Source organism: Eschscholzia californica, unplaced genomic scaffold, assembly GCF_041429995.1.
Source record: "Eschscholzia californica isolate CP2 unplaced genomic scaffold, dmEscCali1.0.p SCAF_4, whole genome shotgun sequence".
NCBI lineage: Eukaryota > Viridiplantae > Streptophyta > Magnoliopsida > Ranunculales > Papaveraceae > Eschscholzia > Eschscholzia californica.
In genome coordinates, this window is record NW_028238461.1 from 7282670 (window position 1) to 7310658 (window position 27989).

Genomic DNA, 27989 nt, shown 5'->3' on the forward strand with positions numbered 1-27989 from the left:
AATTTTCCAAAACTGGGGTGCTAATAACATTTACAAGAGGTACTCTATCCAAAAGGAACAAATACCACTTATTTTGTTTCCAGCTTGTGGGTGGTGGCAAATCTCACCAAATGTCCAACAAAGAAATCATGGAGTAGCCTAAGAAGTCTACTCCAGGAAGTACATTATCACTAGCAATCACTAAAGTAATTCACTGGAAATCCAAGATCACAGAGAGAGAGAGAGAGAGTGAGGAATAAAATGGCAGCAGCCACAGCGGCAGCCGCTGCACTAAGAGGAGGTTTATCAATGGCGACACCTTCTCAAGCTTACATAGAGAGCAAATCAGTAACAGAAACTAGGGTTTTAGCTTCTGATCTCTGTCGTCATTTTTACACACTTGGTTGGGTCTCTGGTACCGGTGGTAGTATCGCCATTAAAGTCCATGATGATTCCATCGCTAAACCTCAACAACTCATCGTCATGGCTCCCTCCGGTAATACCAATTCCTTCTATTTCTCTTGTTAATGGAATTTCTTGTTTTGAATTACAATTTAGTAATTCGATTTGTTTGATTTCAAAGAATTGGTTCTGAATTGGAATAATGTTTGGAAGTTCTGTTTGGGGGGTTTTGGTTGATTTAGGTGTTCAGAAAGAAAGAATGGTACCTGAGGATATGTATGTGCTTTCATCAAGTGGTGCTGTTCTCTCTACTCCTACTCTGAAGCCTTACCCTAACAAACCTCCCAAATGCACGGATTGTGCCCCTCTTTTTATGAAGGTTTGTGTTCAAAATTGTTCTTTTTTTCTTCTTAAAAGCTAATTCTTGGGTTTATTATGCTGCCCACTGGAATCAGCTTGATTGATATTCTTTTCTGAATTTGTTTGATTGATATTTTATTATGACTATTAGGGTTTAAATTATATCACAAGTTAGGGGTTTTCTGATTAATATAGTTTTATAGGGTTTAAATTGTATTAGAAGTTAGGGGTTTTCTTATTGTTAATTGGTGCAAAAGATTTCATCTTGTAGTTTTGGAATTGCTTATGTTTTATAGTTTTCCCAATTTGAAGTGGATTTTTATGGTTCAATAGGAACTCCTGATTTTTCTGGCAATTGTTCACCGCTAAATTCTACAGTAGGCTATAGTATTTTTTTTTGAGGACCGAGGAAATATGAAAACCGTCTTTAGATGAACCTAGTTTGGAAAGCAATTTGATAAAACAAACCCAAGTTGTTCATCTTTATCTCGAATATGCTTATAGGTTAGCTAAGGCATCTGCATTATTGAGAATCTTGTTATCTATCCTTCTATTTTTGTTATTATCTGTGATTATGTTAAGATTTGCTTATCTTTTCAATTCTTTCTCTCAGGCTTGTCAGATGCGTAATGCTGGTGCTGTTATTCACAGCCACGGGTTGGAGTCTTGTCTTGTTACAATGATTCATCCGTTCTCAAAGGAGTTTCGAGTAAAGCTTTGAACTTTCATACAATTTTAGATTGATTAGTTTAAAAATGAAAAAAAAGGAAAAAGCTTCTATAATATTCAATTTCAATGAACATCAAATAACATTTTTACGTTTAAATGAGAATTGTGCATAATCTTTTCTCATTTTATTGTACTTTTAAGTGGATCCTTTCTTACTCGATGAAGTTCCTTCTTTAGCATTTGTGCATGCTCTTATATTAGTAGTTTGTTTTGCATCTTCAACTTTGAATGCTCTAATCTTTTATTATTTGCAGATAACTCATATGGAGATGATCAAAGGAATTCAAGGCCATAGTTATCATGATGAGCTCGTTGTTCCGATAATAGAGAATACTGCCCAGGAGTCAGAGCTTACAGAATCTCTCACTGAAGCGGTATATGTTCATATTCTTAGTTAATCGTATTGAGCTAATAGACATTTCTCTGTCGGTCCATGTTTTTGCATGACGGCCGTAAATATTGTACAGAGTATGCCTCAGTGATCTCATCTGCTTGCAATATTGTAGTATATCATAATGAATTCTTTGTCCTATGTAGTTCCTCAATATTAGCAACTAACTGGTTCAGTATGAACCTTCATATGAATTCTCTTGTATGTAGTTCTTTAGAGCTTTTGCAAGTTGCAGATTCTACAGAAGGCACTCTGTATTACTAATACTGGCATGGTTTATTTTGAAACAGATGTTATATTACTTTCTGCGATCTATGACACTGTTTATGGTAACAGAGCAATCTGTTCTTACTTTCTTCTGCTTTTATCTGGGATTGAATCACTAAGCACATTTAACCTGTTATGGTATTCTGTCAAATACATTGAGCAAACCGTCTTATTTGATTGTGTGATACTACTATAAACCGAGGATTGATTAGTATGATGTCCGCCACAATGGTTAGGCCTTTGACACCCTTTTTGTGTTAACTTCAATGCTTCGTTATGAAGTTAGTTTGTAAATAATTGCAACTTGTAATGCTGCACAGGTTGGTGGACCATTTTACACAATGTTTTAAAATACGTTTATTAAAAAAAAAACGTTTTTACGCCTCTTGCTGTCATAAGGCGGGCACACGCCTCAATGTGTAAAAGGGCGTAACAATTTTTTGTAAAGAAAATGATTGATAGTGTAAAAACATAACATAATTTTTCTAGTTTAGTACCATAGTTTTTCTATTTACTACTATAATATAAAGTCAAAAATAACGAAAGTACTAATAATATCATATCTTGCTCAACAACTCAAAAATAAAAGGTGACTTCAAATGCCCAGGTTTTATCCTTGAGTTCAAATACTTACGTCTCGAGGCGTACAACTCGAAAGTTTTAAAACATTGATTTTACATAATAGATGTCGTATTCTATTGATTAGAAATTGTATAATCGTTCTTAGTTTTTATTATATATCTGTTATCAAAATGATCGTTTTTTTGACTATCAGTTGTTTCACTAATTGTAGACAAAGAATTTGTTACCAAGTTATTTCCTGTTAAACTTCTTTTTAACTGAGTAATGCCTTGAATATGCGAACCTGATTTACTTATTCAATTTACTTCCCTATAGATTGGAGCCTATCCAAAAGCGACAGCAGTGCTAGTTCGTAACCATGGTGTCTTTATATGGGGAGACTCATGGATCAGTGCGAAAACACAGGTTTGTGGCTCATGTTGAAAGCTTTCTAAAGATGTTAATCAATGAAAGTCTAAAAGTTTGCTGCCATTTCGGCAAAAAAGAAGAAAGAGAAAGGAACCAGATATTTCTTTTCTTAATTAAAAAATGAGAATCGAAGTAAAAACTACGATATTTGATGTTTTAGGCCCCAACTCCAAGTGTTACACTGTTTCAAAAGTTAAGACATTGTCTTTGCTCACCAATCGTTCAAGGTTGCCAATCCACTTGTTATTTTTCTAGACTAAGATAATGATTACATTCTCTGAGATGTGTTACTTTGTTTTCTTGCACGTATGATCCTACACTTCCACCTCGACATTGCTACCTGGTATTAATCTAATTGATGCCTGTTGCTCCCGCATCACTCATAAAGATGTTTACTGGTTGACTTTTGCTAATCATGCCTTTCTTGCCAGTTTCCTCCACCTCACTGCCATTTACGTTCACATTCCTTTGCTGGAGCTTCCACACCTCAATATCCAACTTCATGTCAACAGACTTTACCCAAATATTCTTACTTCAAATGAGTATAAGTTATCTAACAGGCTCGGCCTTGTCTCCCCTCAATGTGCATTTACCTAAAGGTGCATTTGATGTGTTATCTGTATTGTCATCAAATTAATAGGTTAAATCATCATAATCATATATTATTACTATAGTGTGGAAGTTACAGAAAATATCTTAGTATTGCGGTTTTTCTGATAGCTTTGTTGTTTTATTAGGCTGAGTGTTATCACTATCTCTTCGATGCTGCTATTAAGCTTCATCAATTGGGCTTGGATTGGTCTAGTCCATCTCATGGGAAAATTCATAATTTCAGAGGACTTGCGGGTGATGATAAATATATAGATGGGGCTGTGAAGGTGAAGGCTCTTAGTGGCGGTCATGGGTCTCAACCTTCCAAAGTATGCTCTTGATGTCCTTCTCCATTTCGCATTAAGTCTTGGGATTTCATATATTTTTCTTCTTTACATTCTGCCTAGCTTCTATTATGAGTACCTCAAGTTGCTTAGAATGATGGAAACCTCCGTGTCCCTGTCATTTGGAGGTTCATTCTTAATGATGTTATCATTGTTCTTCTCTAATTTCAATAAGTAAATAAATAAATAAATGCAGCGATGCGTGCTTCTTGACATTGAAGGGACAACTACTCCTATATCATTTGTCACCGACACTCTTTTCCCATATGCCCGTGATAACGTCGGGAAGCATTTAACTGCAACATATGACACTGAAGAAACAAAAGATGATATTAAGTTGTTGCGTGCTCAAGTAAGTTACCATCGCCTTTATTTCTACTGTCTATATGATCCTATACAATTCACAGGTTATTTGCATAGAACTAATGTATTAGGATATGGAATGTAGCCAAGAACCACACCTTGGTGTTTGTGGAGAAGTTTCATATCAAACTGTTCTGCCGTTTAAGTGTTCTTTTTTATTTTATTCCAATCTCATTAGGAATACTCTTTTACACCTTATAGTGAGAGAACTGTATGTATGTACATATATTGATGAACACTTCGGCCTGTAGAGAATCCACTCGGTTGAACACTCGAACCACGTTTAGTTTACTTCACACTCGGATCATTTGATGAAAATCAACCATGATAATTGCAGTTCATGGGCATATTTTATGCCGGTGGTATAGTCAAGCTTCTCCATATAGGGAGAGAACTGTATGTATGTATATATATAGATGAACACTTTGGCCTGTAGAGAATCCACTCGGTGGAACACTCGAATACTTCACACTCGGATCATTTGATGAAAATCAACCATGATAATTGCAGTTCATGGGCATATTTTATCCCGGTGGTATAGTCAAGCTTCTCCAAAGTGGAAGTATAAAATACCATTTATAAATACAGGTTGAGGACGATTTAAAACAAGGTGTGGTTGGTACGGTGCCCATCCCTTCAGATGACGCTGGAAAGGAGGAGGTGCTTGCTTCTTTGGTAGCTAATGTGGAAGCCATGATTAAGGCCGATAGAAAAATTACAGCCTTGAAACAATTGCAGGTGAACAGAGTTCCTTTTAGGAAAACATATTCTCTTCTAAGGGTTTCTCCTGTGAAACGATTATATTCATAATGTTTATTATACAGGGGCATATATGGAGAACTGGATTTGAAAGTAATGAATTGAAAGGAATAGTTTTTGAAGATGTACCAGAAGCTCTTGAAAAGTGGCACGCCTCCGGCATCAAGGTTAGTTGCCTGCCTCAACTCTATCTTTTCTTTGAGCAAAACGGATTTCACTTTTTGATTTGAAAGAAATTTGAACAGTCACTACCTTTTCTTTTTAAATAGGCATACATATATTCTAGTGGTAGCAGGGAGGCTCAAAGGCTTCTCTTTGGCAATTCAAATTATGGAGACTTGAGAAAGTATTTATGCGGATTCTTCGATACCACAATCGGGTTAGTTTCATTAATTTTCTCGTCAAATTCAATTTGCATTCCTCTGTACATTCACCCCGCCTGAATGAGCTATATGGATCCTTGATATTCTTACATGTAGGAACAAAAAGGAATCACGGAGTTACTTTGAGATCTCCCAGTCATTGGGAGTAGATAAGCCGTCAGATATTTTATTTCTAACAGATGTCTTTCAAGAAGCAGTGGCTGCAAAGGAAGCAGGTAATTGCTCAGCTGATGCTGATGCTACGAACTCGCAATAGACTGTATAATTCTTTCTTCCTTTTTTTCATTTTTATGGAGATTGAGTCATCCACCTCCTTGTCCCAAGCTATGCAGTTGGGGGCTGTCCACTATTCTAGTAACTTGGCCGAGTTTATACTAACTCCTATATCTATATATATTGCCGATACTGATCGAAACCTCAAGTTAGTTGGGTGGATCAAGGGATTCCTGTTGACCAACTCAGCTCACTCTGCTGTGTCACCTTCACATTGTTGGATTTGCATTTTGCAATGCACAATTTCTTTCTTGCTTCACAGTCGAGCTATACGCATAGCATGATACTGCACTTGCCACGTGAAACTTATTATAGTTTAATTGAGTCATGATTTTCATTTCATATAATATGCTTATATGGTTGTGTCATTTATCCTTATAAGAAAACGTTTTTGTGATGGGATTTGAGATGTGATATTCACGAAGCAGCAAAGCCTAACCCCAGTGACAAGCATGCAACATATTCTCTGTCAAGGCTAGCCCAGGCCTGCTGAGTGATTTGTTGTATGTTATATAGTTTAACCTACCATATCGAAGTTCTATAGAATATACAATAGAAAATGATTATAGAAGCTAGTTATAGGACAAGAGTCAGTTGTTTTATCAGTTTTGCATTCGTATGAATCTGATATATCACAGTATAGTGTACTTTTATATAAAATAAGCGATTCAACTGTTAATAACCCGTTGCTGATTTACTTCATCTTTCGATCATTCACAGGTTTGGAAGTGATCATTTCGGTGCGGCCTGGAAATGGACCTCTCCCTGAAAATCACGCATTTAGAACCATAAAGTCTTTCTCAGATATCTGAGACCAATAAACAGCCTTACGTAATCTTTATTAGTTATCACATATTTTGATTAATAAATGTGTACATGAAGAATAATAGGTTCAATATATAATGGGGTTTTTAAGCTTTCATTTGAAGTCGAAGGGAAGTTTTTCTATTTCTATGATACGGTGGATATACTTCTTAGCTATATGTCCACACATTTAGGGGTTCTTTGCTTCTGATGTTGGTCGTAAACAAGAATATGAAGGTAAGTAGTCTTGAAAAAGTTTCAACAAAAAAAATAAAGTCTTGAAAATTGGCTGGAAGTAAAGCCGTTTTTAATCCAATTTTTCTATTATTTCCTTAGAAACCACGGTTTTGGGGCATCTAAGAAATTATGAATAAAAACCTTGGTGAATTGTCAAAAAATTGATTGTTTAATATTCGTCCCTTAATCTTCATCTTCAATCTTACCTCCGACTACCACCACCACTTCCGACCACTACTTTGAGTCACTAAGACCACAACCACCACTAGCATCACCATCACCACTAGCATCATCATCACCAGCACTTCTTTCTCCTCCCACTCCATCCCTCTCTTTCCCATACGTCTCCCTCTCTTTCTCTGCTTCCGTCCCTGTATCCATCATCGCCACTTCTCTCTCTCACTCCACCCCTCCTTTTCCCCTCTCCTTTGCTTTTTCTCTGCTTCCTCCTATCTCTGTTTTAGTGAATGAGATTCTTTGTCTAGATAGCTGATTTGGTTTGTGTCTGGTTTGGGGGTTCACTCAGAGTGATAGAGAGAGTGAGTGGTGGTGGTCGAGAATGGGACAGTGGTGGTGGTCGAGAATGGCGGTGGTCATAGTTGTAGGTAGTGGAAAATTGGAGATGAGGATTAGGGAGTCAAAATCAAACAAGTCGATTTTTAGACTCAAAATAAGGTTGTCCTCTAAGTCAAAACTAATTAACCAAAGTCTTTATTTCCTAGAAAATATTTTGAACGTCTCACAACTCCGCCATTCTAAAGTTTATGTTTAGGAACGAAAAACGGGCATGTGCGTTCGGGACCACGCACTAACATTTTTAAATTGGGTCGAACAAACAGAAACTATAGGACCAGTTGAGGTCATCAGGTAGATCGGGTGGGACAAATATTAAGTCCGGCCTGTTCGTTGTCTGTAAGTGACCACAAGCCCATATGACATTCTCGGATTGTGGACCAAGCAGCATATGGTTACCCAAAAAAAAAAAAAAAAAATTGATAGCAAAAGTGAATTTCATTGATTTAACGTGAGAATAAAGTCAAATTTTCTATGGGGATCCTCCTCTATTCATTAGGTGAAATAGGTATTAATTCACAAATCTGATTAAGGGTAAGTTTAGGTTTAGCTAAACTATTTGAGCTGAGATCAATAAGGGGCGCGGGAGGTTGACCGGTAGAGAAGAAGACATGGAAAATAGTGTAAATATAGGTCCGCCTGATACGTGTGAAAATAATTGATGTGAAAACCACTTTTTGTGTGATGGGAAAGAAACCCAATAAATTTCTTACCGAAATCCAAATTTTAGTTTTTTTTTTTTTGTTGAACTAATTCAAATTTTAGTCTTTGATAAGACACAAAAAAACACAATGGGAACTTTTAAAGGCATTTAAAGGTAATAGGGTCGGCGCCCTCTTTTCACCCATAAAGGGGCACCAACTACAAAAAGAGGGAATTCGGCCACCATCTTCTTCGATTGGTTGCGACCTCGACGACTACCATCACCTAATCAACCATCACCATCATCTCTTATTAATTTGAGAGAGAGATTTGTATGAATTCTATATAGAGAGGAATGCATCACAACGATATTGTAACTTGGAGGACCCGGCTGAGCTATTGTTAATGGTGGTCTAACTATGGAATCGACATTCCCGCTTCTTTAGTCCAACAACCAAACGGCAGAAAATGGATTTTCGTATGAAAATAGACATTCTCAACCTATTTTCCTACGTATCAAACGGACCCTAAAGGCAAAGCAGAAGTGACCTTAAGCTGTCCAGCCTTCTGCTCTCCTTAAAAAGTGTTTGAATTGTGTCGGGACTTTTAAAAGCCACTAACTCAAGGTCTGACTTGTTCATCTTTGTTGGAATGGTTGTTGAAAAAGGAGAGAAAAAAAAACCCATTAACTCATTCTATTATTTGGCTATTTTCTTTTCGAGATATTTACTACCATAGTCACACAATACAAAGACATCGAATTTAGACCTTTACAGGAGCTGACTGAAAATCCAACTAAACTACTGGCCTAAAATTCAGAGCATCTCCAATGCAAAACTCAATCTTAGAAACTCGGAGTGCCACATAGGATTTTCTGAGTTTTTCTTAAAAAATCATCTCCAATGCAAAACTCAACTAAGATCTCAAAGATAATGTGTCGAGAGTGGAATAGAGATATCTCAAGAGGACACTCTATTTTCAGAGTGTCCTCTTGAGATATCTCTAATTGTCCAACTCATCAATATTTAAATTTCAACCAATAGAAATCAAGTCTTCGTATATTTCCAAAATAACTAATTATTTTATTACAAAAATAACCATGACACGTAAGTAAAATAAAAGAGTTTAGAGTGTTGCATTGGAGACATATAAGAATTGAGGATCTCTATTTTCGACATGTAGGAGTGAGAATCTCAATTGAAACTTGACAAATAGGACGAATAGAGATTTTTTTTGAGTTTTGCATTGGAGATGCTCACATCTAACTACTTTATTTATACTTAAGTTGAATACAGTAAATCTTAGATTTGTACTTTTATAGGATCAAATCTGAGACTTTCGTGTTGTAGAGTGATGCACTACCAACTGGGCTACCAGTTGTTGGCTACCAACATCCTATTATTGAACTTGATATATTTTTATTTTTGTAGACTTCATCAAAGTCTACTCACCATTATCGTTTGAGTTAATTTGATATGGCTCCTATAGACGATCTACTCACCCAAATGGTTTCATGAAAATGACCACCTTTCCAAAAGAGTCATTTGTTTCACTTTTCTGTTAGTCAATTTTAACAGTTGATTTTCTTTTTCTTTTTCCTATTGGTCTCTTTTGGGAAGTTGAAATACTTGGTTATCGAATATGGATACATAGGGATCGTCTGATTATATTTCTTGTTATATCAGATCTAGATCTAAGGGTTCAAACATTGCTAAAGAGAACTAAGTCCAGACTTAGAAAAATGCAGTCGGAAAAAAGGAGTAGCACGGAGACATAGTAAAAACAAAATTTTTTGTACTTGATAGAGAAAGAAACTATCCTTAACAAAAAAAAAAGATAGAGATAGAGAAAGAAACTATCCTTAACAAAAAAAAAAAAAAAAGATAGAGAAAGAAACAACACAATATAGGTGATTTTGAAAAGGTAAGAGAGAAACAACAAAACCTTTTCAAATTTGATCCCAAAATTTCAAATTGGCATGTGCAACTTTAGAGAAAGAGAAATCTAAAGAGAGAAAGTACAATATTACAAAATATCCGCAAAAGAAAGAGAATAAGAGAGAGAGAGAGAGAGAGAGAGAGGTGATGGTGGTACCATCAGTAAGGGCAGAGCCATGATTTTATGTTAGTCCGGACTAGTCTAAATTTACTTGGAGAGCAAAAATTTTGTTTTTAGTTATATGCATTCATAGGTAGTATTTTAGAAGCATTTTTTTGCCGAATATATTATTTTTATATGTACCTTAACTTTTCAATTCAAAACGAGGGATGCTAAAAATTCTCATTAAAAGCAATAAGATCTACGTTAAATTTTCGTTAATAGTTCAAACATGAAAGCACTTATGAAAAACTTAGCATTCATTAAAAGGGATGTATGTGATCATTGGTAATTTGAAGATAAAGAAGTAGAACATAGGATTGAGCTTAACGAAAAAAAAAAAATTTAACTAAACAAAAATAAAAAGGTAAAAAAAGAATCTAGTTCAAAAGTAGGGGGCATGAGTTGAGACCAAAAGTGAAAAAATGCATAGCGTAAGGGGGCAATACAAGATTAATTAAGAGAGGAAAATTATAAGGCCCAAAATTCGGGTCAAAATAGCAAATGAAGCCCAACCCGGAATAATAATGCAAAAAAAACCCAAAATTTGAAATTACAAAACATTTATGAAAATTTCTGAACAAAACACAATTTGCTCTCAACAATTTTGTATTTGCTCTCAACAATTTTGTAAATGTATGAACAAATTTGTTTTTGTTCACACATAATTATATATGTTGTCACAGTTTCAAAAGTGTTGTAATAGTTTCAAAAGTGTTGCCAACAGTTTCAAAATTGGGTTTTTTTACATTATTATTCCCGAGTGGGTTTTTTTCGTATTTGGGCCCAAATCTTGGGCTTTTCTTACATCGTTTCATTAATGAATTCCCTACAAAAAAAAAAAAACTAATAAGAGTTGGGGAAGAAAGGAGTTGATCCATGAAGTCGGGTGTGTTGGGCTGAGGAAGCAACCACTCGAGCTTCCACTCACTCACGTTAAATGTTCACTTGTATTCTACAAGAAATTAAATCTTACCCTTGGTTGCAGCCAGGGACTGCCCCACCGGCCCACCCTGGCTCTATCCATGGGCAATAGTGGTCATAATTAAGGAGTCATTTAATAGAAATGTAAGAAAACACAGAAAACATCACCTTACTAACATAAAACTGCAAAAGCCAATCATCTTGGAAGTTGGTCATAATTAGGGAGTCATTTTAGTAAGTTTGCCATCTTTTAAGGGACCATTTTATCGAGTTGTTCATCTTGAGAGGGCTAAATTGAAATGAACCCTTCACTTTTCCTTATAAATAGTTACTTTCTTTCAGTCTTTTCAAGGCATTCAAACATTGCATTCTTAACAAAAATGGAGATTGAGAAACACAATGTGGAGGAAGAAATGATGCAAGGTCAAGCTGATATATGGAGATATATGTACGCTTTTGTCGATTCAATGGCCTTGAAATGTGTAGTGGAGCTTGGTATACCAGACATTATACACTCTCATGGCCATCCAATCACTATTTCTGAAATTGTCAATTCTATTCCTAACTTATCTTCCTCCTTCAACATTAATTATCTACACAAAATTATGACATTACTTGTCCGTAGACGTGTTTTCGCTGTTCATAAATTTGATCCAAATAACGGAACAAATGTCACTGAGATAACCCACTATGGGTTGACTCCGTCGTCCAAATGGTTACTAAAAGATTCTAAGTTTAGTCTTGCCATGGCGGTTCCAACTCTGAGCCATCCATGGCTACTTGATCCATGGCAGTATATTGGAAAATGCATTCAAGAAGGTGGGTCCGCTTTCGTCAAGGCCCATGGATCTGATATCTGGACATTGGGGTTGGAAAATCCAGAGTTTAATGAATTATTCTGCGACGGTATGGCATGTTCGACTAGGATCTTAATCAATGTAGTACTGAACAAATATCAAGAAGGATTTGAGGGTTTAAGATCGATAGTTGACGTTGGGGGTGGAACAGGTACGATGATTAGTGAGGTAGTGAAGAAATATCCAAATATAAGAGGTATAAATTTTGATCTTCCACATGTGGTTAGAGGGGCACCTGAGTACCCTGGTGTGACACACGTTGGAGGAGATGTGTTTGCCCAAATTCCTCCTGCTGATGCAGTAATCATGAAGGTATTATTTCTTCCAAAAATGATGCTATGCCCGGCAAGTATATATCCCGCATGGTGTACTTGGACGGGCATGATATACACTTTCTTTTACTAGATCATGCCCGTTCAAGTACCCGGCCGGGATACTAGCCGGGCATAGCATTTATTTCTTCTTGCACCAAGTAATTTTAGTTTTGTGAGTTTTCACAAGCAACTCGTGTAACACTTGGACAAATATTATCTTTTCACCAGTGTTAGTGAACTAGATTTCCGTCACGTCTTTCAGTACATTTCTCTTACAGGACTAATAATCTTGTGAATGAATTACATGCAGTGGATATTGCATGACTGGAACGATGAAGACTGTGTAAAGATATTAAAAAATTGCAAAAAAGCTATTCCAAACAATGGAAAGCTCATTATTATTGATTGTGTGTTGAAACCTGATGGAGAGGGTGTATTTGATGACATTGGAGTTGTTTTTGATCTGGCAATGGAAGTACACACAACGGGTGGTAAAGAAAGGACTGAAGTGTGAAAGTTAATGTAAGTTGGTAGAATAGAAGATACGAACTAAAATAAAGAACACAATAGTTAACGAGGTTCGGTCGGATATTCACGACCTACATCCTCGGAGAAAGCCAGAACGGCTACATACTTTATTATCCACACTTGTGGTGATTCGTTACAATGATTATAATCGAATGCTTAAACTCCTAGAACCCATCTCTTATTTATAGGGTCTAGGGTTTCCTAGTTTCTCCTAACTAAACTAGGAAATAATATAATCTCTACTCAATATTACTATACAAGAGATATCCTAAATATATCTTCGATATCTTTCATATCTTCAATATCTTGGACTCATCTTGGTCGTCGGATCTCTTGATGTCGATCCTCCTCATCTTCATATATCTTGGACGGTTGATCTTGGTCCATATATCCTAACATGAAGCCGAATGGAAAATGTTGTTGAAAGAGGGAGGGTTTCCGCACTACAAAATAACTCTTATTCCGACAATTCAATCTATCATTGAGGCTTATCCTGAGTGAATGAGGTTTCCGTTTTGTGTATGTGAGTGTTCAATAAAAGTGTGGTTTGGATGTACCTGTATTAATCGTGGTTTGTCGGTACGGGCTTATTTTATCGATACAAGTGTGTTTCGTGTGGAGGGTATTTAATCTAATAAAAGTGATTTTTGTGCATGCAGTAGTCTTATTTTTGCTATTCTATACAATCTTGTCTCCCGATATTTAGTAGCAATTGTCTACCAGCTCTTGATGTAGTGGTTGAACACACATTCTGCAGCACGGAGGCTCCATGTTTGATCTAGTGGAAGTGTAAATCTAGAATTTATTGAACTTAGGTATAAATAAGGGAGAATTTGACATACACCCCCACTATTATATGAATATTAGGACTACACCCCCACTTTTTCAAAACTTTTGATATACACCCCCACTTGGACGGAAACCGTCAACTCAGAGTTAAATTGGGTGTGTGCGAAACACACGCGCCAACCATGACGATTTTACCCTTTTGTAGTTGTTGAAATATTTTGAGCGATTTTGACATACACCCCCACTATTATATGAATTTTTGGACTACACCCCCATTTTTTGAAAAAAACAAAATTTTTCAATTTGCCCTCCAACGATCATCTTTTACCTTTTGTCTTATAAATTTATTTATCTTAGACAAGCTAAAAGGTCTAAGCGAAAGAACTATTTGAGATATCAACCTATAGAAAAGATGGGAGGAACTATTTGGGATATCAAGCGCAAGAACTTATTTATCTTATATGGGAGGAACTTATTTATCTTATTTGACATATAAGATAAATAAGTTTATAAGAAAAAAGGTAAAAGATGATCGTTTGAGGGCAAATTGAAAATTTTTGTTTTTTTCAAAAAATGGGGGTGTAGTCCAAAAATTCATATAATAGTGGGGGTGTATGTCAAAATCGCTCAAAATATTTCAACATCTACAAAAGGGTAAAATCGTCATGGTTGGCGCGTGTGTTTCACACACACCCAACTTAACTCTGAGTTGACGGTTTCCGTCCAGGTGGGGGTGTATATCAAAAGTTTTCAAAAAGTGAGGGTGTAGTCCTAATATTCATATAATAGTGGGGGTGTATGTCAAATTCTCCCTATAAATAAGTAAAGATAGATTAGACGGGCTTTAGACCCCTTAGGTTGGCATTTGAAAGCAGATGTATATGACCTTTATGTCTCAAATCACGCAGTTATAATGCTTATTCAATTCATGAGTCTAGATGTATCTTTGTATTATCTCTTCATGATGTATCAACTGTCCACCAATTCTTGATGTATGGTTGAATACCCACTCCGCAACACGAAGGTTTCATGTTTGATCCTGTGAAAGTGTAAATCCATGATTTATTGAACTTACGTATAAATAAAGTAAAAGTAGATTAAATAGGTTGTAGGCCTCTTAGATTGGCATTTGAAAGCAGATGTATATGGCCTTTAGGCTTCAAATCAAGCAGTTATAATGCTTATTCAATTTATGAATTTTGATGTATCTTTGTATTATCTCTTCATGATGTATCAATGCCTTGTAATGATGACTCTCGTTGTCCATTTCTGAAAAAATAGTTTGGTAGCAATTAACTACTACGTCCAAGTAATAGTCTTCATTCCTAAGTGACTTTGCTACTACACCTTTTTTTTGTCTATAATGTTAAGCAAGAATATTGTTGGACTAAGCAAACTATAAGTAATCAATTCATAAGCAACAATATTGTTGTAGGTGTCTGGATATGCAAAATTAGTACTAGAGATGTTCCTAATAGACAATAAACTGGATTAAAATTGATTTCCTATAAATGGAGACTTCCCTATATTTTATTTTATTTTTGTTAACAATTCTCTATATTTGTGTCATTGGAAGTTACACTTTTTGAGGTCTTATTCTTTTCAGAGAGAAATCCTTCCATTAGGACCTCCACTAATAGAAGGAGTTGGAAATAATGGGTTAAATTAATGGAGAACTCAGAAAATAAGAATTGTTGTGTCGTGATAAGGAAGTCCCCCATCTTAAAAGTGATTCCGGAACATCTTTGGTGCTAATTGTGTACTCCGGTCACTCTCCAAAGATTTACTAATAGGATACGTTATATAAGACGGATCGAAAATAGGGGATTTGGCGGTCAAGATAAGTTGCAGAAATAATATACGTGTGTAACACGTATATGTACGTGACGGATCGAGAAGACGAGATCCGACGACCAAGAAGAATTCAGAATATTGAAGATATTTGAAGATATATTGAAGATATGTGAACATTTAGTTTCTTATATTCAGAATATCTCTTGTAACTATCTAATGGTAATATTAGATAGATTTTGTATTATTTCCTAGTTTAGTAATCAGAAATTAGGAAACCCTAAACCCTAAGTCATCTATAAATAAGAGAGGGTTTTATGATTCAAATTCATCGAGTTATGTCTGACCAATGTAATCGATCAACCCGCAATTGAATGTGGTGATTATCAGTAAAGAAGTATTATCCGTGGATGTAGGTCTTGAGTATTCGACCGAACCACGTTAAATTCTCGTGTCTCTACTTTATGTCTCTATCTCCGATTATTATATAATCGTAAATTTAACATGGTATCATGAGCAGGTTAATTGATCCTGATTAATGCTTCCGCAAGTTTCCAACTTTTCTTTTGGTTGTAATTATATTATATTTCAATCGTGTATAAGATTTGTTTTCCAAGATTAGTCTTGTGATTATGACGAGAAAATCAAGAGAAATAAGAGTTTTTTTACTAAGAATAAGAGACCGGAGATTATCAATGATTATTAAAGTTCATCAAAGAAGCACTTCCTCTCCAACAAAGGTATAATTCTATATTTCTTTTTCACTTTTTTTCGGAATATTTTTTCAATTTTTTTCGAATTTTTTAGACCTAAAATAGGTCTGAAATTAAAGATAGAAATTTCCGGAACCAAAATCACGGATCTGGTTCACTTTCTACTAACCAGATTTCCCGTTCCGAATTAAAGACAACCCGGTTTTCACAAAACCGCAACCAAACAAACCCTTATGGGCACGTTTGACTTCGCTGACTTAGTCAGCAAACTTTGACCTGTGTTTTATTACACACGATGATGTAAGCATGACGTCATCATTGACTCCCAGTCAATACTCTTTGACCCGAGCAACACCTTTCTTCTTCTTTGCCGTGACAGAAACCCTAGGGGTTGATTCTGGCGTTTTCCGGCCAAATTTTCGTTCACAACCGGTCGTTCCCATCGATTTATACATAACTCTACTAACCAAAGATTTCTCGTTTGATTTGGTGAAGAATCAACTATTTATGACCGAAAATTATATTTTTCTAGAACTTTCTCTCTCTAGACATATACCACCATTGATGAACCTTGACATTGGCTCAAATTGGTTGGATTTAAATCTATTTTAGCAACCTACTATCGGTTAGGTATGGTTTTTTTCAATTACCTTCTTAGTTGGGAAACCCGATTTTGAGAAATTTCTCAATTTGGGTAAACCCTAATATAGAAGTTCTTAAATTTCCCCAAATTAAGTATTTGCGACAGTTTCTTTCCCCCACATTATTATGTGACGGCTACATTATCAGATTAGTACAGTTTGCATGTTGTCACTATTTTCCATCCAAAGGAAAGTGACACTATTTCATGATGTCACAAATGTTACAGTTTTGCGACGAATTAGTTATTTCCACAATTTGTCGCAACCATGCACTGTTTTTGCCACAGTTTTGTGTGGCAAACTTTTGTCACAGTCTCACTGTTGGAAAATTATTTTGTGACAGACTTCTAATGTCACCTATATCCAACTTTTTCTAGTTGTGACACAAATTTTTTCTGTCACTTTCTCCTCTATTGTGACACTAAAATAGATTAATTTATTCTATTTTGACTTTTCTTTCCGGATAAATCCATGACATTTCCAAAGTCATACTTTGTTTATGACGATTTTATTTCTCTACCAAAATATTTTGACTTTCTCTTCAACGGAAAAAGAATTCCTATTTCGGATTTTAATTCCAGAATTCAACCAGTGAAAATTTTCATAATCATATATTTCTAATGGTTATTTTCTTTCTTCCAATTCTATATTGGACTTTTCCTACCAAATTATATTTTGGAATATTTTTTCACCTAATAGAATATCTCTTCCATGAATAGAATATCTCTATTTTTCATTCCGGAATTATATTCGCGATCTTGTCTTTTTTGGCAATGAATTTCATGTCGACCATCGATCGTTTTGGTTGTTCCTTATCCAATATTTTTTGGTATTCCGACAATGATTTCTTGTCGATTTTAAACAAAACAATATTATTTTGTTGTCACTCCTAAATTTCATTCTTGACGTTTTTATACGACAAGATTTTGATCATCACAACCTTTTAGTTGTTGACATTTTCTTCATACAAATGACCAACTTTACATACATGAGAAAAATACATGTAATTTCGTTGTCATTGATTCGCTCAATTTTTTTTACCGCAACTACCAACCTTTTGGTTGTGACTTAATCATCGTTCAATCATCTTCCAACGTATCCACAATCTAAGAGTTGCAAGAAGACGAATACGACGAATCAAGAAGTATTTCCTTTTTCTCTCTCCAAGTCGGACACTTCAAAATTTACGTGCTCCAACTTGCGGGGTGGGGGGGGGGGGGGGGGGGGGGGTAATAGGATACGTTATATAAGACAGATCGAAAATAGGGTATCCGACAGTCAAGATAAGTTGCAGAAATAATATACGTGTGTAACACGTGTATGTACGTGACAGATCGAGAAGACGAGATCCGACGATCAAGAAGAATTCAGAATATTGAAGATATATTGAAGATATGTGAACATTTAGTTTCTTATATTGAGAATATCTCTTGTAACTATCTAATGGTAATATTAGACAGATTTTGTATTATTTCCTAGTTTAGTAATCAAAAATTAGAAAACCCTATACCCTAAGTCATCTATAACTAGGAGAGGGTTTTAGGATTCAAACTCATCTAGTTATGTCTGACCAATGTAATTGATCAACCAACAATTGAATGTGGTGATTATCAATAAAGAAGTATTATCCGTGGATGGAGTAGGTCTTGAGTATTCGACCGAACCACGTTAAATTATCGTGTCTCTATCTCCGATTATTATATAATCGTAAATTTAACATTTACCACAATTACTGTTATCTTCTCCCACTGAAGAGAACAATATTAGAGATAGCTGAAAGATATCTTAGTAAGTAGAGGAAGATGACAGGAATTTCTGTGTGTTGTTTTCTGTTAATTTCAGCTAGAATATACAACCCAGAGAAGACGTAACTGACTAGGAAATGTGGTGGAGACGATAGGGGCGTTGGACATATACTTGGAATAGATCGTGCTTATCCCCACATATATCCGTTAAACATAGATTAAATCAAATAAAATTACTCTGGATAGCAAAATGAATTATTTTGAACGTTGAAAGGATATCCGTTAAACATAAATCATCTAGTCCGGTCGAATTAGGGATCGTAATGCTTAGCTAGAAGTCGCTTATGATCGTCGGATCGCTTCGGTAATCCACGACGAACATAGACCGGATCCTGCAATTGAAGGATATATTCGTTCAGTCTGAAGGAGATGTCCTTCCGAAGAAGTGTCCTTCGACCAAAATGGCAATGCGATCAATTTGTCAGTTAGTATAAAGATGAAGATCATCCAGTCCGGTCCAATTAGGGGTTGCAGTGCTTTGCTAGAAGCCAACTACGATCGTAGGATCAATTCGGTGATTCGCGGCTAACATAGACCGGATCCTACAACGGGTTACACATAAGAGTGGTAACTTGATCGGAGAAAGTTGACTAGTGATAAAGTGGCAAATAAGTGGATTGGATCCATTATTGGTAAGGCCAAATAGTATTTGGAAGAGTCCAAACACATACACACAAACCCGGGCCCGAAAGGGAGCTCGGGGGTGCCCATAAAGGGGTCGGCCATGTGATGGCCGACCTAAGCAAGGGGTCGGCCATCACATGGCTGGCTAGATGCTTAAGTGGGCCGGCCACAAGCCCATGGAAGGGATAAAGTGGCCGGCCACACTAAACCCTAATAGGGTTTTATATGGGATAAGTCTTAATGGAGATTTTGTAGGAATCCTAGTTTGGGTCAAATACCTACTCTATGGTTCCCTATAAATAGACCTCCTTAGACATAATTGTGTTCACACAACTCATGCAAGTTTTGTGGAAACTTTGAGTGAATTTTTCTAGAGAGAAAAATATACATCTCTCTCTCTCTCTCAATATACAGCTAATGGAGAGAGAGGAAGTTAGAGAGATGATTAATTCAATCCATCTAGTCAAGAAGAAGAATTCTTCTCAACCTTATATTAAGTCCTAACAGACATTACTGAAGAGAGATCAAGTTAACCAACTCGGTGTCTCAAGTAGAGGAGCTACACATGAAGCTCTCGATCTTGACACACGATTGGAATGGTTCGAGGGAAAAACGCGATAAAGGTATTTATTCCCTCTTCTAGTTCATTGTTTAGTTCATGCATAAAATGATCCTGGTAATTTAGTGTTAACATATTAGATGTTGAGATTCCGCTTAGAACACTAGATAGTGTATTAGATACACCCATAACCCTACAATAATGGGTTACACCAAAGAGTGATGGCTTGAACGAAGATAATTGACTAGGGAGAGCTTGCCAATTGATGGATGACATCCAGCCTGATAGGCCCAAAAGATAGAAAAGACCGGGCCCGAAAGAGAGGCTCGGAAAGGCTAAAAAGGGAAGCATTGTGTCGGCCAAACCAAGCCCAATGATCGGTTGATCTGGCCGACCGCATAAGAGTTTTGGGCCGACCAAGCCAAACCCATTAATGGGCTGAACTTGCCTGCCATTTTAGAAGGAAACCCTAATTACTCTGAAAAGGGTTTTCAGAATAATATCTTTTATGTGGTCCATATTGAATCCTAGTTTGAGTACGACTCTGTTTTTAGGGTTTCTATATAAGGACAAGTCATAAAACAAAAAAGGTGTGGAATTTTCTCAGAGAGAAAATTGGTCTCTTCGACCATCAATGGAGAGATTGATTTTAGAGGAAAAGCTCTCATCTATCTATCTAGTCAAGAAGGGGTTCTTCGTCTCAACCTTCATCAAGGTCCTAGCTGACTGAAAGAAGGGAGTTCAAGTCAACCTACTCGGTGTCTCAAATAGAGGCGCTACACTTGGAGCTCATTATTTTCGAAAAGGCGTCAAAATCTAAGTTCGAGGGAAAGCGAATAAGGTATTTTTCTTCCCATTCTAGTTCATCTTTAGTTCATGCATGTGATCCTGGAAACTAGTGTTAGACATATTAGATGTCTGAGATTCCGCTAACCACACTAGGTGACACAAAAAATTCAACAGTTTATTCTGCGTTTTGAAGCCAGATCCAACGCTCCAGATTGCCGCTGACCCTAATATTTAGTTATTTCAAGTTGATTCCGCCAATTTGAATGGTATGTCCATTGACCCAAAAAGACACATGTACCTATTTGCATCCTATATAAACAAACCAACTTCATTTCATTCATCATCTAATTCACTATCTTCTTCTCTTCTAAAATCAGTATTCTTGTGTGTCTAGAATATAATTCTGATTTTAGCAATATTCTAGTATATCTATAATTCTAAAGAAAGGAGTCTCTGAGTGAATTCCGTCTATTCTCTTCTTTTCTTCTTTTCTTCTCTTCTCTCCCGAAATCAGTATTTTGGTGTGTTTGGAATATAATTTTGATTTTAGAAATATTTTTGGTGCATCTGAAATTTCGAAGAGAGAAGTATCTGAGTGAAAGTATAATATTCAAGTGTCTAGAAGATCTATTCGCTTCAGTGCAAGAGCTCATATTATTACGAAGGTTCCCACTTTCAGAATATAAAAGTACCATCTTAAAATTCTGAAAGGATGGTCGTTGTATTCCGAAGGCATACACCCTAACTGTTGGAATTGTTACGGGGGTGTAAAATGTCTTAAGTTTAGAGAATTTATTATCGCCTCGACTCCATAAGTTCTATTCTTATTCTTGTCTATCACGGATAATCCGAAAGCAGGATTATTGATAAGCCGACATCCGACTAGTGTCTATCTCTCTATAGCTTAGAGAAAGTAAGTTCCCAACTTCAACTCAGACTCTGTCTTAATCAAGACATGACAGAGATAAAGTGACATCGAATCATAACCAGAGAAACAACAATTATGGAGTATCTATTGTTATGACAAATACAAAATTTTCATATTAACATATATTATATATGGTTTGTCATCGGGTATTTGTATAAGGGAAATTTGATCAAAACTCCATATAAATTTTTTGTTTTGGTAAAATATGATCACCTAATTTCTTTTAGTCTTCCGTTCTCTAGATATTTCGTAATTGCAACAACTTGCAACAGTTTGCAACAGCTTTGCAACACAATTTTGCAAGATATTGGGGTTTCATCTACAAAATGTACAGATTTTGCATTTGTAACCAAATAATATACAAATTTTAGACTAAAACTTCTTAGTGAGGAATTATTTTCATGAAACTGAAAATACTACTTCTGTCTTCTAATCTAGATAATTTTATTTAACTTGGGATATGTTAGTTTGTAGTAGAGAAAAGAGAGTTACACATGTAAATTCCTCTTCATTAATTTATTATCTGTTTAATACTGTATTATCTTTGGGCTCTAAATCCATTGACCCTGTAATTTTGGATCTGAAATTCATCCCCCTTTCTACTATTTGATTTGTAACTATCCTATATATATAGAGAGAGAGGGAGGGTGGGAGGGAGAAAGGGAGGGAGGGAGAGAGAGTGAGAGAGAGATGTATATGATAAATCACATGTACAAAAACAAAAATTTAATTTAGGATTTTTGAGTCAACAGTCCAAAATCTGGGGGGTAAACCCAAAAAAAATCCACTCTTGCCCAAAAATTAGTTGCAGGTCCAAATGTCAGTTTTTTTTATTCCCCTCTTGCCCTTGGACGGGACATGCTGACGTTTTCCTGGGAAAAAAAAATGACTGGTAAATAAAATAATTTACCAGTACACGAAAAATTCAAAGTTTCAAAATTTTTGAAAATTTGAAATGAAATTTCAAATTCCCGCCCAGCAAACCATCTCTTCCCGGTAAATAAAATAATTTCCTGTACATAAAAAATTCCAATTTTCAAATTTTTTTGAAATTTTCAAACGAAATCTTTTTTTCGAAATTTTCAAACGAAATTTCAAATTCCCGGGCAAATTTTCAAATTTTTTTGAAAATTTTAAATTCTCGCCCAGCAAAAGTGTCTAGTAAAGAAAAAAAATTCCAGTAAATAAAATAATTTCCCGGTCACAAATTTTTTTTTCCGAAGTTTTGAAATTTTCAAACGAAATTTCAAATTTCCGCCCAAATTTTCAAATTTTTTTACGAAATTTCAAATTCCCGCCCAGAAAAAATGTCTAGTACAGATATAAACTTTCAGTAAATAAAATAATTTCTCAAAAAAATTTTCGTTTTCCGGGAATTTTTCGGTGGCTGTTCCGTAAATTTCTGAATAGTACAGATTCTGATGGACGGGTTGTCAGATTATTTTTCAGAAAAAAAATCGTTTCCCGAGAATTTTCGATGGCATGAACGGTAAATACTTTATTTTCTAAGGGCCCTTTACGTAATTTTGACTCCCAAACTGACACATTGGACCTCCCTTTCATTTTTAGGCAACTTTGGGTGGGATTTTCATTTTGGCCCCCTTTTTTGGACCAATGGCCCAACCCCTCTTTAATTTATGATATTAATTTGTGTTTAATTTGGGGTAAATAAAACTAGAAAGTATTAAATTTCAAAAATCAATGAGGTCTCAGAAGATGGGGATGAAAATTGCAAATAGAGCTATCTTTGTGGATAGCTTTACAACTGTATTTCCATGATACACACATTAACAGTTTTGTATACAAAATGGAGATAAAGGGTTTCATAATTGATTAAAAAAAGGATTTGATAGAGAGACATCACCTTATTTGTCTTTCTTTTTTTTGCAAAAAATAGACATTAACCTACTACTACGTCGAAAATAACAAATGGCAGAATTCTTGACGTGTTTTTTGAAACGTGGTTTTGCGAAAAATAAATAAATCTGAGATACAATTTTAAAAATGAATTTTACATTTTATCAAATATCAGTCTAATTGAGAATGTTAAACCTTAGATGAATTTTACATTAAACAAACTTATTAAACCAACATTATTACTTACAATAATAGAGAGGTTATTTCAGTCTTTAGACTGTTTGAAAGGTAGTTGAGTGATGAAATTGTTCATGAAAAAAATCTGTACTCCTCTCATAATTGAACTAGTAGTATAATTTAGAGAGGTTATTTTAGTCCTTTACTACTTACTATAGAGAAACATGGGGAAAGACTGCCTATTAGTTTTCTTTATTAATAGTGACTTCTTTCAATCTTTTCAAGCCAATACATTCAAACGTTTCATTCTTAACAAAAACAATGGAGATTGAGAACCACAACATGGAGGAAGAAGTAATTAAAGGTCAAGCTGATATATGGAAATATATGTATGGCTTTGTCGATTCGATGGCTTTGAGATGTGTCGTGGAGCTTGGTATACCAGATATTATACACTCTCATGGACGTCCCATCACTTTGATTGAAATTGTCCATGGTATTCCTAACTTATCTTCTTCTTTTGACATTAATTATCTCCACGGAATTATGGCATTACTGGTTCGTAGACGTGTCTTCGTTGTTCATAAATTCGACCGAGAAGACGGGACAAATCTGACTGACACCCACTACGGGTTGACTCCGTCTTCGAAATGGTTACTGAAAGATTTTAAGTTTAGTCTAGCACCTTTAGTTCTACTTGAGAGCCATCCATCCCTTATAGATCCATGGAAGTATTTAGGAAAATGTGTTCAAGAAGGTGGTTCCGCTTTTATCGAAGCCCATGGATCCGACTTTTGGAAATTTGGGTCAGACAATCCGGAGTTTAATAAGCTATTTTGCGATGGTATGAAGTGCTCGACTAAGATCTTAGTCAATGTAATACTAGTCAAATGTGGAGAAGTATTTAAAGGTTTAAAATCGATAGTCGATGTTGGTGGTGGAACTGGAATGATGATTAGTGAGATAGTTAAAAATCACCCAAATATAAAAGGGATAAATTTTGATCTTCCACACGTGGTGGCTGAAGCGCCCGAATACCCTGGTGTGACACACGTTGGAGGAGATGTGTTTGTTGAGATTCCTCGTGCTGATGCTGTTACAATGAAGGTAAGAAATGAATTCATTATTTCTTCTTAGGTTTGATTCGTTTTTAGTTGCAGCCAATCGGTAAAACATAGTTAATCCAACTTGTCAATAATACCAAATATACATTTGTTCGGTCAAATAAATATTTGATTCATCATAGGAACAGTAGATTGTCAAATACCATGTAGTTTAGGCAATATTGTAGTAATAAATTTGTCGGGTTTTAGGCCTCTTTCATTATGGTTTAAATTAGACCGTTATCGTGCTCATCACATCTTCATGGTGTATCAATGTCACGTAACGACTAACATATATCGTAGTCGATTTTCTTCGAAAAAGAAATAGATTGTCAAATACATTTTCTTGTTATATCTAGATTGATGCATAGAATATGAGAATGCCCTTGACCTAAGACATGAATCACATCATAATTATTACTAAGTTACTAACTAATCACTTTGCAAATTGAGTTACATGTAGTGGATACTCCACGACTGGAATGATGATGACTGTGTAAGGATCTTGGAAAATTGCAAGAAAGCTATTCCAAAAAACGGAAAAATCATTATTATTGATTGCGTGTTGAGAAACGATGGTGACGATTTATTTGATGACATTGGAGTTATATCAAATATCGGAATGAGGGTACATAATTCCGGTGGCAAAGAAAGGACTGAAGTCGAGTGGGAAACGTTGTTGAAAGAGGGAGGGTTTCCTCGTTACAAAATCATTCATATTCCGGCAACCCAATCTATAATCGAAGCTTATCCCGAATAAATGAGGCATGGGTTCAACCAACTTGCAGTTTTATAACAAAAGTGTTGTTTATGTGATTTTATCTAATTAAAGTGTGGTATGTTAATATATGCATTTTATCTATAAACGTCTGGTTTCAGTGGAGGTGTGTTCTATCTAATAAAAGTGTGGTTTGTGTGAAGTGTGTTAGATCTAGTTCCTTTTTTTTGTTGAAATGTGTTAGATCTAATTTGGAAATAACAAGATTGCAAATGTCTTAATATGTTTTTTAAAACGTATTTTGTGGGAAAAAAAAATTCTGAAATACAACCGTAACACATGAATTGTAGGTTTTATCAAGTATTTTAGAAATAATAGGCACGATCGATACGATATTTTTTTATTTCTCTCGTTTCACCAAAGGCCACAACCTTTTACTATTTATTTTTTGTTGAAACAGTGTCTCTTATATTAAGAAATTAAAACATTCTTACAATACAGATAAACAAGAAAACAGGGAACATTATGCCAAGTCTTCGTTCTATTCTTTAACCGGGTCCATTTCGCTAGCTTGTCTGCAGGAGCGTTGTATTTCCTGTTCGTGTATTTGAATTGCACCTTTTGCAGCCTTTTTTTACTTCATGAATTTTTTGGATGTGCATATTGGATTGCCATTGAATTCCTTGCATGCCATCCTTTATATTATTCATGATATTGATGTTGTCACTCTCGATGATGATGTCGTTATATTTTTTTGCTTCTGCCCATAGCAGTCTATTCAGGATAGCCATGGCTTCGCTTTCCTCACTGGTTCGACTTCTAATAGTAGTTGCGCGGGCTTCTATGAATTTCGAATTCGAATCATGTATTATTAAGCTGGTGCCTGTTACAAATTCAACATTTATAAAGGAAGCATCTACGTTTCACAATCTTTTACTATACCCACCACTATTTCTCTTTTTCTTACTTTTTCATCCTATCTATAAGTCACCAAGTCACCTAACTATCCCAAATCATGCAACCCTCTTTCTTTACTCTCAAATAAAATTTTATTTTGTAGTTTGTAATCCACCTTTCTTTTTTCCTTAATCTTTTTCTTTTCTCTTGTTTCTCAATCCATTCTCCTTTCCAATGTTCCTTCTCTCTCCTTTCCTCCTTTTCAATGGGCTTCCTAACAGAGGTGCGTTTTGGGTCTCTTTATTTATGTGCATCCCACAGATTAGGGTAGTCTGCGAGAGCACCAAACTTGGCCTAATCCTTGTTAGGCTTCAACAACGAAGATTAAACACAGTTTGAGAGCCGTCAGACTGCCCCAATCTGTGGGTCTTGAATTGCTCAGTTTGAGACACACGAAAAGTGCCAAGAGAGAGATGCGTTAAAAACAAGAGAATGAGGCGCCTTTAGAAGCACCCTCCCAACAATAGCATGTCTCCCTCCGACCATAAATGGTTAATTTGATTGATATTTAATAGTACAGGAGTAGGTTAATACAATACATTTATCTATATTGTATCTGATTTAGAACGCAGCGGAACTGAAAGAAGATGATAATAATAAACAAAGAACGATAAAATAATAATCAAATAACTCTAAATACTCAAAACTTTATTAAACTTCAATGGGTTTTCTCTTCAACTTGTGTATAAAAAATAGACTGGACATCCTTTTATAGGATATCATACTTTCCTAAATGACGGAAAGACTGAAATACTGCAACTTCCTAAATAGATATACTCAAACTAGACTTTCCAAATTAATGGAAATACTAAAATAATGTAACTTCTTAAACCTAGATTCAATACGAATCATACTAAAACTGGGACTTTCCTAAATCTAATCACTATGGTCGATTGGCCTACGTGGTCGTTAGGTCCACGATAAAAGTGTCCACGCCGGGTGCCCCTGCATCAGCTTCCCTTTCTCCCACAAGGTTCGTCCCGAACCATTTCTGAAGTGTGTTCAATTCTTCCGATCCTTCGTCGATGGGTAAGAACGTGATAATTTTCTTGTGCCATGGGAACTCATAGACGTTCAAACGTCTACGGTAAGTAGCATCCACGTTCGATTGCCAAGGACGACCCAAGATGATGTGACATAAATCCATATTTGTAACATCACAAATAACTTCAGACAAGTAAGATGAACCAATAGAAAGAGTAACAGTACACATACGATCGACTCGTGTGGTAGAACCGGATTTTATCCACGCGGTTCGATAGGGATTAGGTTTAGGTATCGTCGAAATTCCCAAATAATCAACAAGTTTAGAAAAAATTAGATTGTCCACACATCCGTTGTCAATAACAATGGTGCACACCTTATCCTTGATGGCTCCTCGTGTAAAGAACAAGTTTTTGCGTTGTGATTTGTCCTTCTCAAAAGGTGTAAAAAGAACTTTCCTAGTAATTAACATAACTCTATCACCGTTATCGGGATTAAGGCTTACATGTTCGATTTGATCTTCGTCGGAGTCGGAATCCGATTTCTTTTCCACAATATTTGCCTTACCACGAGAAGGGCAAGCATTAGAATAGTGTCTTGTTTCATAACAATGATAACACTTTACCGGTGGTGGTTTCTTATACGGGTATGTCGGAAACGGTTTTGGTGCCATCCTCTGTCGGTTTTGTTTGATCTGTGTCATCTTGTATTGTTTGAATAGCTTGATTTCGAGTGTTTTGTCTGCTG

The 27989-nt window shown here is 35.7% G+C and overlaps 3 protein-coding genes across 4 annotated transcripts; all 3 read left to right on the top strand.

Moving 5' to 3' along the window:
- Positions 1–230: 230 nt before the first annotated feature.
- Positions 231–6753, top strand: LOC147542169 (putative bifunctional methylthioribulose-1-phosphate dehydratase/enolase-phosphatase E1 1). Its single transcript, XM_086673367.1, has 12 exons — positions 231–475; positions 624–760; positions 1355–1450; positions 1725–1844; positions 3026–3115; positions 3856–4038; positions 4250–4405; positions 5005–5154; positions 5241–5342; positions 5445–5554; positions 5655–5773; positions 6552–6753. Exons 1-12 carry the CDS (start codon positions 241–243, stop codon positions 6641–6643), a joined length of 1590 nt encoding a protein of 529 aa, XP_086529493.1. The 5' UTR covers positions 231–240; the 3' UTR covers positions 6644–6753.
- A 4710-nt stretch (positions 6754–11463) lies between these two features.
- LOC147542170 ((R,S)-reticuline 7-O-methyltransferase-like) lies at positions 11464–13461 on the top strand. 2 transcript variants are annotated; one of them, XM_086636315.1, is made up of 4 exons: positions 11489–12277; positions 12590–12787; position 12996; positions 13211–13404. In XM_086636315.1, the coding sequence occupies exons 1-4, from the start codon at positions 11489–11491 to the stop codon at positions 13306–13308; spliced, it is 1086 nt and encodes a 361-aa protein (XP_086492441.1). In that variant the 3' UTR covers positions 13309–13404. The 2 variants fall into 2 exon arrangements, with proteins under 2 accessions (XP_086492440.1, XP_086492441.1); XM_086636314.1 differs by lacking the exon at position 12996 and having other exon boundaries at positions 11464–12277; positions 12590–12789; positions 13211–13461.
- A 10268-nt stretch (positions 13462–23729) lies between these two features.
- Positions 23730–25655, top strand: LOC147542171 ((R,S)-reticuline 7-O-methyltransferase-like). The gene is made up of 2 exons (XM_086636316.1): positions 23730–24587; positions 25047–25655. Exons 1-2 carry the CDS (start codon positions 23802–23804, stop codon positions 25341–25343), a joined length of 1083 nt encoding a protein of 360 aa, XP_086492442.1. The 5' UTR covers positions 23730–23801; the 3' UTR covers positions 25344–25655.
- Positions 25656–27989: the final 2334 nt, after the last annotated feature.